General features: G+C 35.0%; 1 protein-coding gene across 1 annotated transcript in view; it reads left to right on the top strand.

The window, feature by feature from the left end:
- The window catches only part of LOC116167653 (sushi, von Willebrand factor type A, EGF and pentraxin domain-containing protein 1-like), a 55015-nt gene extending 53044 nt beyond the window's left edge, over positions 1 to 1971 (top strand). The window contains exons 6-7 of the mRNA XM_031483085.1: positions 768 to 961; positions 1010 to 1971. Coding sequence (XP_031338945.1) covers positions 768 to 961; positions 1010 to 1140 — 325 coding nt within the window. The 3' untranslated portion in view covers positions 1141 to 1971. The remainder of the gene's footprint in view (positions 1 to 767; positions 962 to 1009) is intronic.
- The last annotated feature ends 10276 nt before the right edge of the window (positions 1972 to 12247 follow it).

The raw sequence follows: 12247 nt of genomic DNA, 5'->3' as shown, positions 1-12247 counted from the left end.
AATTATTTACTAAGCTATTTCGGTTTAAAAATGCGCTCTATTTGTAATTTTAACCAGAAATAAATTAATAATAATTAGGAAATTGATGCTTGGGGTTCCCAAAAATACCGGGACAGAGATAAAAGATTCAAACGAATGAAGAAAATGTTGGGATCAATAAAGCGTCATAAAAATACACTTTACATGGTTTTTTAGGGGGTGACCTCAAAATTTTTAAATTGCAACACCGGTCAGTTTTACCACATTGTAAAGGCAATTTAAAATTTTTTATTTATTAACAAACTAACACTCTGAGAACACTTAAAATAAAACACTAATATGACTGCTGTACGTATTGCTGTGTGCAATGGCATGCGGCCACTACGACACCCACAAAACACTTGTCCAGCTAGCTCAAAACAAATCAATCTTTAAATTTAGAATTGTAATTACTTTCCTCGTAGACGCCCGGCTCTCGGAATATGACATGAAAAGCTATCCGGGTCGCACAATGAACTCGAATAAACACACAATTAATAGAGCTTACAAAATTACCCCGCACGCAGACGGCCTACAATTAAAATAAGAAGTCTTAAAATTATTTACACTTTTTTTTAAATAAGCGCCTGGAAACTTCATTTGTTCTTTATAACACTGAAGTTGATGACAAAATCTGACTTGTTGAATTTGATGACAGATTTTTGGTAGCTATCCGGACGGTAGAAACTTTTAATAAGAAGGGAATCTTAAAATGACAGTGTCACCTAACTTTTTTTCATACATTTCAGCGTATCCCATTCTAACAGCACGCGATCAGGGGGTGATCCGATGGGATCAACCGATACCATGATCGCATCTGAAGGTTCCACGGCCGTAACGTTAGACACGGCGTCCTCCCATAGTGGTTCACAATCAGCGTCCTGCAGAGCGCATTGTGGCAGCTTAGCCTCCTTCGACACTAGTTCCGTTCATAACACCGAAGGTAAGTACCACATTCACTATTCGCGATACCAACTTAAACTTCCACCAGGTGTTCCCCTTTTGGAAGAGAGCGAATTGGAGGAAATCCAAGGGGAAACTAGATCTTTAGCTATGGAAAACCGCTCCATGGCGGACGACGGATCTTTCAAATTTAACATAAATTCTCTAGATCTAGCCTAGTCATTTACTTATATATTGTAGTATACTTTTAACACATTGCGAAGTGGCAAAGTGATATTGTTGTTCAAATCTCGCTAACGGATTGAATAATTTGTTACTGCTGTTTTTGTCTACTTCCCTTGTTGTATCTGTGAATATTATTCCATTAACCTATACCGCGCTTTTGGGTGTTAGTTTATGAAAGTGTGCGTTTCTGGATGAGACCAAAATGAAAAACTAAACCTCATATTTCTTGTTTATAATTTAGAAAAGTTAAGTAGTATACAACGCAGAGTATAAATTATTGTGTATATTTTCTTATTGCTGTATAGTAGATTTACGCGCTGACCAAAGGAAGATTATTAAAACTAGTCCATTGTGTATAATAATTAACGTAATAGTAAATGTTCTCGACCAATACCGATGTAAGAAAAATGCCATGTGTGTTATGCATTCTGTTGCAATGGTTTTTTTTTTATTTAAGTCTTATGGAAAATTGAATGTTTAATGTTATTAAAAACGTGAAAATTATCATTAAAGATGCGAAACTTATTTTTCCGTTCTCAAAGTGTACACCTGGATGGTGTTCTTGTGTTATTTTCTCGGAAAGGTGAAATAGATCTAAATTTAGTTGTACGTATTATTTTGTTTTTGTTGCATTTATTGTTGAGCATTGTTTAGTATTGTTGGTACTTTTTGTTAATTTTATAGAGCTTTGGTTTATTTCTTTTATGGCAGAACTGTCGACTTAATATGTGAAATTATAGCTAAATGTCAAGGAAATTTGTATAGTTCATCATTAGTCTATAGATGAATAAACGCCACTATAGACAATAAAATACTAATTTTAAATGAAGTGAAAGTTTTCTTTTTCAACATTTATCGCCAACAGATTTCTTACGAACATTACCATCGCGCGCATTTAATTCAAAACTCAGACAAACCGAAATAGGCACGAAAAAATATGTAGAAAATAAATTGTCTATCTTCAGTCGTTTACGACATTCTGAATATTAAGTTCCGATTCCGTGATGGCGTCTGCAATACCTTTCAATGCTTATAACACGTAACCAAGTTTACACAGACACATGCCGTCGCAGAATTTGTTGCAAAACCCCATGGTCTTTCTATACATTTTTTCTTATCTATTTCACTTTGCCTGCGTTTTCAAATAAATGTGCGCGATGATGATTTCCGTAAGAAAACTTCGTATGCTAGTAAGAGTTAGTAGAAGTGTAATAGAATAAACCTAAATCTTGCGTTTCTCTTACATTGCATCGACCATAAACTGGATACATTTGGAGGTAAAAAATACACCTCTTATTAGTTTATGTGGTATACAGGGTGTTACACGACCGCATGTAAAATAAATTGGGTGATAGAGGGGATCAAGACAAGCACTTTTTCCAAATAAACGTACGGTCCAATGTGTTTCTTTTGGGACTCAACCCCAAAGAAGTGGGTAGGTTATGCAATAGGCCCAATATCCCAAATAAGGTATGTGTTAGTGTTGTGTTATATTAAACATAAGGTACATTGGGTAGGTATATTGGCGTATACGAATACTTTCGCCATAAGGCGAATGCCATTACACCCAGTTTACCTGACGTTTCTGGATATTTGATTGAACTTGAAAAATGCATTTTCGCAATAAAACTGGCACCAATGTAAATGGCGCTATTTGAAGTAGGATCAAACTGTCAAATTTTTGTTTACGACAAAAGAACGTTTTGTTTTTCCAAAGCACTCTTCCCAAAAAAAGAAAAAATTGCATTTTAAAATCCAAAATGGCGTCCATAAGAAAATGTCAGTGCTTCTCTGCCATCTTGAAATGTATTAAAAAGGGATGCCATATTCGAATTCTTCATAAAAAGTGTCTGAATAATGTTTCCGTTAGAAATGTCTAGTACGATTAGTTTATTATGAAAAAATTAGAAAAGAACTTTCGTTTTTTGCGATATTTTTAAAAGTATCCAAGATATTTTAATTTTTTTGTCCGATTCAGCACGAATATTCGCAACTTTCTATCTCTTAAGATAATCGAGATTCCCATAGTGGCAGTCAAAAAATGGACACCCTGCATAGTGTATATGTTCTAACATTGGAAATGTATATGCTTTCGTGAGTGTTTCTGTATATGAGTACAAAGTTATGAGTTTCGTTCAAGCTGTGAAAAAACAACGGTGTCGCATCAAGTGACGATTCTACCGTACTCGACCGTGATCGGAAGGTGAACGAAAGATCCCGGTTTTCTGTCGATATGATACCTACTTAGTAGCGCTTAATTGTTTTGTTCCAATCTAAAATTCTGGCACATCTCCTTTGACAATATTACGAACATGTTCGACTAGTAGGGGAGCTAGCACGAAATCCACTGAACGAGAATGATCAAAATTTTAACCGATGGAGTTCCATTTTGCCCTATCAGAGTATGCTAAAATCGATCGTCTGCCGCCTCAGGTCATATGACTTAAGGCGCTGCGGGTACTTCTTGGGTACCAATTCTGAAAGGTTGTTTTTCGAGAAAATAAGTTATACACCAAATGAAAACGTTGATAATAGCTCTTAAAAAAATATTTAAAAAAATCGCGCACATTTGATAACTCCGTAAAAAAACAATTCTTAGTCGGTTTTTCACGAACTTTCTACGGATATAACTAGGTTACCGTTGGAAGAATGAAGCTGATTTTTTTTACAGACTAATGATAGGTACAGCCAATGACTATGAGAGTGTTTCTTTTTTAAATTTTTTCTCTAATTATAAGATATCTTATAGTGTTGAGATAATAAGATAATATTATAATTAGACAAAAAATTTAAAAACCAAACACCGTTAAGTCATTAGTAGTACCTATCATCAGTCTGTAAAAAAAATCAGCTTCATTCATCCAACGGTAACCTAGTTATATCCGTAGAAAGTTCGTGAAAAACCGACTAAGAATTGTTTTTTTACGGAGTTATCAAATGTGCGTGATTTTTTTAAATATTTTTTTAAGAGCTATTATCAACGTTTTCATTTGGTGTATAACTTATTTTCTCGAAAAACAACCTTTCAGAATTGGTACCGCAAGAAGTACCCGCAGCGCCTTAAGTCATATGACCTGAGGCGGCAGACGATCGATTTTAGCATACTCTGATAGGGCAAAATGGAACTCCATCGGTTAAAATTTTGATCATTCTCGTTCAGTGGATTTCGTGCTAGCTCCCCTACTAGACGCTTATAGCCTAGTTTTCATAGAAATGCAAATATTCGCAAAAAGTTAACATATTTTCAACGAACGTTTGTGCGAAACAAATGATGATAAGAATTGCGATAATGGATAATCGCGTCTATAAGAACTAGGCTTATTATTAAGAAAAGTGATTGAATAAGAATTTTTTGTCTTTTACATATTAGATATAACGTTATACGGTTGTCATTTTCAATGTCTCCGATGGTTGCATGGATTGCGGACTCTGTTATATGAATTTAGTTTCATTTAATCTATTTGTTTAATGGCAAAGCATAAAAACTTCTCCAATTTACAATATCTAAAGTTTGAAGTTAGAATTAGCAAATATACTTATTACGTAAAATTATGTAGAACACATTTCGTAATCACACTAATCATACTGATCATTATTTCAGAATTAGTCAACAGAAATTGTCAATTATGTCAATTACACACATCACAACCAAATAATGCAATCAACAATTCCGTAAAAGGAACAGGGTCACAAACATAATAATATGTCATATTGAAAATTTGCATATAAAGATCCAATTAAGAATAAAGCACCACAACCATTGTGTCACAGTGAACAAGGGTGGTATCCAAACCTCAAAACCATGCAATGGTAAATTCATCCTTCGTTCATGGTACTTCGAGCCGGATCGCGATGATCTCTTGTACAGAGTGGTTTTTTGCTTTATGTGCAAAAGTTGCATTCGCACCCGACCATCAAAACGGGACCGCCACCGATGGTAAGTTTGAGGGTAACTACGAATAAATACTAATTAACTGAGGCATTATTATCCTTTTAATTTAGAATGCGCCACTCTATTTTCAGATTATCTACGAAGCAGTGTCACTTAAGAATAGCATAATGATTAGCTTCTGTCATGCCACAATCTCCTACATAAATCTGTGCAAATTTAACGACAGCCAAAATTCTTGATTAATTATTATTTACGGAGGTAAGTTAACATCGCGGATGTTTTAAAAAGATGTTTGAGAAATTGGAATCCGTCGTGAAAGTGTGTCCCATTTTTTTCGCATAATATGATAATTCACGAGTCTACAGGTTTGAAATGGTTTTCCGTATATGGAAGTCGCGTTTCGGCAATGCATTACGGGCCCGATAGGAACACCTCAGAATGCGCGCAATATTTAATCAATTTAAGCGTGCCGCCAGAAAATTATGTTTGGTTGTCGTTAAAATTGTAAGCTTTTGTCAAAATTGTCAACTTTCATTAAGTGTAAATTGTATTTCTTATGTACTACATTGAAATATGAAGATGTTATAAGGAGAACGTTATTTTTTAAACACATTTACGCATGTATAATTATTCATCCTGTGGAAAATTAATCTCCGAGTCGATAGGTGAATTGTCAAGTAATATTTTATGGGTCAAGACAATCCACATTATTTTTGTCAATGTAACGATTTAAACATTGTTTTGAACCAGCAGCGCAATGTAATAAAACGTATAAGGAACACTGACCCCCGTACCTACTTGACAGTATTAGGTAAGAAGAAAATAAGCGGGATTATTACAACAAATATTAGTTTGCGAACAAGCTCTAAACGAGGGCAGGGGTGGATAGGGTTTGCACCAAAAACAATTTAAAAAAAGTGCTTTAAATTTTTTCCTTCTTAGCCATTTGTAACATTGTTTTTTAAATTGCAGCTTAATTTATTATACAAGGTGTGAAGTTGGCCTGACTCATTTTGGATGAAAAAATGGTGTTAAAGTGGTTAATTACAGATCAGTTACTTTTTCTATTATTCCCTAAATTATTAACGAAACCACCCTGTCCAATCAGCTCAAATAACCATACGTAGGTAGGTACCATTGAGTTAGAAAACTAATGGAGGGAATATAATGGTAGAGGGGGTAAGAATTTTTGTAGACGGAAATTGCCACAGATAGAGGCCACTCGCGTGGATAGATTCCCGTGAAGGTACATTTTGGCCGACATTATTTGACATATGAAAACGCGGGTCCTGTCACTGTCAGTTTTCCACCAAATTCAAATTTTATTAAATTTGCCATTTTAAAGTACCTAATAATTTCGGATCGGTTTGTGCTCTGGTTTATATAAATAACTAACTGCCGCATAGTGTTTTTATCACACGCAATTTTGTGAATTGAGAATGATTAGCTGCGTATCATGCAAAATTTCTCATAAAGGGAAGAAACAGGGCATTTCCTTTCATCGGTAAGACATGTCATTTATCATGTTGTAGGCGAGGTTGTAGGTACCTAGTTTATGTTTCTTAGTTTTCCAAACGAACCGGTACTTCGAGCAAAATGGTAATATTACATTTGTAAATATATCTCAAGAACAGCTCTCGAAATTTACTTTTGTGCTCACAACGCTTCATTGACTGTGATTTCGACCAAAGGTTGCACCGGAAAATGTTTATCAAATATGCATTAGTTTTCTAACTCAATGGTAGGTACAAACAAAATCTTTTATACGAAAATAGCGTTCAGGATCAGCACACAGGCACCACGCACAAGCTATCGATTGTCAAATTAAGAAATCTTTAATTTGCCCAAAGTGTTATAAATCCTTACATCCCGGTCTGCGATTCTCCTTAAACGGACGCACAAACACAGGCACTAACTGAAATTTCATTTTTTTACTGCATTTGAATCCCGATTTAGATTACACGGAGTTCGTTGTAATCACAGATGAAATATTGTCTCTTTGATGGGAGAAAACTCCCTTTAACAGGTACTGCGAAAACTCAAAAAAATGGTTTACTTAAGTGATAGACACCGAATAACTTTTTCGTAAGCGTAGATGAACGCTTCAGCTCGACTCTAATTAACTTTTATAACGACGTATTCATAAAATCTCTTAAAGCACTATCTAACTTTCTTCTATTGCATCTGCCATAAACTAAGAGCCCCCACCAAACAACAATTTACGCCCAACGCCAAAAAAGCCATGATTCATGTCTTCCTCTGCAATTTAAAACATTTTTCCCTCTATCAGTTCCGTTCCTCCTTCTCATTAAACATCTGCGTTTTCTATAGGCGAAACCTGCTTATCTTGAAATTTAATTAGATTTACATAGCGATAACAAACTCTTATCGCGATGGCCGGAGATAAACCTTAAAATAACAATGTAATTATTTTCATATATGAACACATATGAATCCTTTCACACGTAATTTGACTTTACGATATAGTAAACAAGCGATTAATTAAACACAACTAACATCAAATAAATCTGATACAAAACACATTCACCTTAAATTCAGATAACATAATAAGAATTGTGTTCATTTTAAATTTGTGACCACGTTTAATGTAAAAAATAAATGAAATAAAACATAAAGGGTGACGTAGTTTGAACAACAATAACCAGGGGGTTGCCGGAGAAACTCCTTTTGCTGACCAAAACGTGGAGTGTGTAACATTTACATTTTTTTAATCTTTCAATCTATTTTTTTAATTTATGGTGACGTGGAAATTGAGATCAATTGTGACAGCACATAGTTTTTATTTTGCTTGTGTGATTGAGGATCTTTTCTTCCTATATTATGTTTTTATGAGTTGGAACAGGCGGTAGGTAGAACTTTGGTGTTATCACCATAACTGAACCTGCTCCTATTGGCCTTTCAATTCCAGTATCTAGAAGATCATTGCGTATTTGTGTTCATGAGGTAAACGTTATTATTATTATTATTATTATTATTATTATTAATAGCAGTAAATGTGCATTTTGAATTAAAAAAAAAACATATAAACATGAGTAGCCATATGGTTCTGTGATGGAGCAGTTGTATTATACCTAACGATTTACCTTACAATGGCGAGAAGTTCGACTCTTTGCCAAACAAGATATATGCCATTAAATGCAAATACGTTCTGCGTTAGGCTATTGGTATAATATGTTGTGATAAAAAATTTCTTTGTTAGCTCAACAATACTTTGGTAGTCCTGTCCCCCTCCTGGCCCCTCCAATCCAGAATCTTTCGTACTCACCTCTTGTGACAGGTGCCTGTTTCCAAAAGTTTTACTTTCAAATTTGAATTTGGTTCAACATAGGAAAATTTGCACTCATACCGCTTTGTAGCCACTGGACGCGTCGTGACCGGTCTTGGGATAAGTTATCGGCGCCAGTATGACGGACGATAACATAATCTTAATGCCTTTTAAGTGACCAAAACATTTCTCATAGTGATTTCACCGAGAAACGCGAATTACCGATTTGGAAATATGGTGTGTTTTGAATAACGGTCTTTCTGCTTGATTGGGCGAAAGGAAGTTGCTTGGTTAAAGATTAAAGACGACCTATTTAATTCATTAGCTCCTCTTTGTAGGCGTGTTATAAAGACTAGGGACGCGTAGGTGCATTCGGTTTCGGACTACTAGAGCGTCATTTGCATTGTGCAATTATTCAAAGTGTTGTACGTGACGCATTTTAAAATATGCTTATGATTATGTTAGGCCAATAAATAAACGTTACGAGGGCAATGGAGGAGGGATGCAGTTAGTTATATCGAGAACGCAGCAGTTTCGTTGGGAGACAAATTAACCGGACGTTTCGTGTATCCATTCAGAAAGAAAAAAAATTATGAAAGTATCAGCGGACTTTTCCGGCGACAATTCAACTCATGTATAAAAAATCACATAAGCCGCAGTGTAATTGTCACTTTGACAGCGGCAAAAGTTACCTGCAACTTTTCCAGCGACAAATGCACTAGTGGTTTTTTCACTTATTCATTTTCGAACCAATAATCGCATTATCCTTACCCATATGACTAGTTTGACGTCTGTCAATAATTGATTAGTTTGGTGAATTTCTTGTTCGTTAAATTGTCCTGCCGAATTACACTCGAGGTTTGTATTTAAACCGAATAAATTTGGGTTGTGGCAATTCAAATCTGTTTCCTTTTAGCAATTGGACTCGAAAAACTGTCAACCTAAAAATGCTCCACCTGCGGTGTCGCATTTTTATTAGTTGACAGTTTTTCTCGTCTATTGCTAGGCAACAGATTTTCATTACCTAAACAACCCAAATTTACTCACTTATAATTGCACAAGAGGTTTGTATTTTACCGAGTAAATTTGGGTTGTTTAGGTAATGAAAATCTGTTACCTAGTAATTAGACGAGAAAAACTGTCAACTAATAAAAATGCGACACCGCAGGTGGAGCATTTTTAGGTTGACAGTTTTTCGAGTCCAATTGCTAAAAGGAAACAGATTTGAATTGCAACAACCCAAATTTACTCGGTTTAAATACAAACCTCGAGTGTAATTCGGCAGGACAATTTAACGAACAAGAAATTCACCAAACTAGTCAATTATTGACAGACGTCAAACTAGTCATATGGGAAAGGATAATGCGATAATTGGTGCGAAAATGAATAAGTGAAAAAACCACTAGTGCATTTGTCGCTGGAAAAGTTGCAGGTAACTTTTGCCGCTGTCAAAGTGACAATTGCACTGCGGCTTATGCGATTTTTTATACATGAGTTGAATTGTCGGTAAAATACAAACCTCTTGTGCAATTATAAGTGAATAAATAAGGAGTTAAGAGCGTCAGTTTTAATCATTAAAACAATCTACTGTTAACGTGAGTTTCAAGAAACAAAATTAAAGCGAACTATTAATAACTTATAATGCGAAAGCAGAAAGTTGATTGAAAGCAGGCGATTCAATGCAGGATCGATTGCACAAAAAGAGTTCCTGAGTTCGAGGTTACATCCTATATTGTCTGCCTTTAGGCACCATCCTTTCGTGAAGGGCGGTACTGATTCGTACCATGGAGAAACCATCGATTTCTTTAAATTGGCTGAATGGTGCAAAAAATTGTATCGTATAAAGTAATTACGTTAGAACTCAGTTTTGGATTTTTTTTCTTTTGAAATTATATTGTCAGTTTAAATCAGAATATGCCTATTAATAAGTGCAGTTTTGTTAGCACTAAGAATCTCCGTATCTTTGCCATATTTATTATTGTTAAGGGTGCAGGGGTAAGTTAGAAAAAAAAGTCGCCAAGGTATAGGAATTACACTTTCAGAACTCACTGTATACTTGAAAACGCAATTTTGATACATTTAAATTGACAACTAAAGTTAGATATACGTCACTTTTTCTGTCGGTACGTTTTGAGAATACTTGAATAAGCAATACCAGACCATTTGATTTTATGGGTATTTTTGTAAAGAAAATTTGATGGGCTTTAAAATGATGGGTTACTCGATGGGGCGGCGGGGGGGGGGGGGGGGGCAGGTCACATTATAATTTTAAAGTAGATGTGCAGGGGTAAATGCTAATATTATGGAGAGTTTTTTTAAAAATCAAAATTACAATGAAAGTACTAGGTATATGCAAAACGTTGCTTGTAAGAATGTAATGGTTATTGTGAGTCTAATCCAATCAAGTTACACTGCTCCCACCGACTTTGACTACTTTTTTTAGAATTCAAAGAGGTGTAACAGCGACTAATTTTTAATTGGATGTCAACATTTAAGAGTAATCCTGTTCATCAAGCGAAAATAGGAAATTTAGTGCAAATTGATCCCATGTCACGATAACAAATTCTTCATAAATATTTGTACTTTAATTACCACCTAATTATAAATTCACCGAATTGATTAAGTGTAGATATTAAAATTGTTTCGTTAACCAAAATTAAATATGGTAGTGGTCCTACCAAAAGTGAAGTTTATGTATACGTCCTCTTAATTACTTACGTACGTACCAGGACTTGGAAACATTTTTAGATGATGCATAAAATTATTAACATTCTCCATACATAAAAATTCCGATCGCATAATTTATTTGTTAGTTTGCTGCTAATTAACTGAACTACAAACGTTCTGTTAGATTTATGTAATTCCTGGCATTACTTATAATTTTTCAAAATTAAAACGAAGTTACTAATTAACTTGTTAGCGTTCGAAAATTATCTAACTGTGACATTAGACGACTTCATCGTCGGTAGCCCATTTTTTAAGGGAAATTAAATTAAACACGTCGAAAATCGACTAATGACCAAGCATTCCAAAATTCTTTAATTAATTACAGACTAGTTCGAGGGTTTCAACCGAAGCTTGCGATATGCAGTATATTATAAATTATAAAAATAACAATTTGTCACGAGATATACAAATACAGCAAAACACTTCCACTTCCTCATATGGGACTTATACCTAGTTAGTTTATGTCGTTGACAAACCGTGAGACGCGCGAGCTTCTGGGAGGGTTGCTCTTCCTGATTGACCATCGTTGCAGACCTGTTTTCTGACTGATTGGATGCTGTGTATTTGATATAAAGATACCAATAATACACTTTATGTCTTACGTGAGAACTGGCCTTTCAGTTAGAACTTCTTCGACTCTGAGAAAATTTGTTCCGCGCGTTTCTTGTAGCGAAGTCGTCTTATACGGAAGCTGTTTTACATTCCTGCAATGCTTACATCTCTTACCTAACCTTTATTCGATAATTAGAAATTGCGTTGCTGTTAAGTCGTTGCGCTGAAAACCTTTGTGCAACACATAATGAATCGGGATTATTTTACGATGATTTTTTGATAACATATTCGAGTTATTGTGCAGTAAAAACTACTTTTATTGCTATTTTATTAATATGTAAAGTGTGTGGCTTCGTTTAAAGTGGAAACCGTAGTAAATTAATTAGTCTGTCTGATTCTGCTCAAAACAGCCATACTTAATTCAAAAAAGTATAAGTTAGGGATGTTTTTTTAATGCAAAGTAAAAATTTATTAATTTATGCTCCTACAGGGCGAAACAATCGCATTTCTTTCGTAGAATGAGGAAGTCTTTGTGGATCCGACTGCTTGCCTGTTTGTCGTTGTGACTGGCAAGTCAAAAATGCAATGGTACCTAACTATGTACCTACCACCCTACTGAAATAGATATGGGGTTCGTAAATATG

The sequence above is a fragment of the Photinus pyralis genome, unplaced genomic scaffold (genome assembly GCF_008802855.1).
Source record: "Photinus pyralis isolate 1611_PpyrPB1 unplaced genomic scaffold, Ppyr1.3 Ppyr1.4_LG4, whole genome shotgun sequence".
Classification (NCBI taxonomy): Eukaryota; Metazoa; Arthropoda; class Insecta; order Coleoptera; family Lampyridae; genus Photinus; species Photinus pyralis.
The sequence above is the reverse complement of the archived record's forward strand: the minus strand, read 5'-3'. Positions and strand labels throughout refer to the sequence as shown.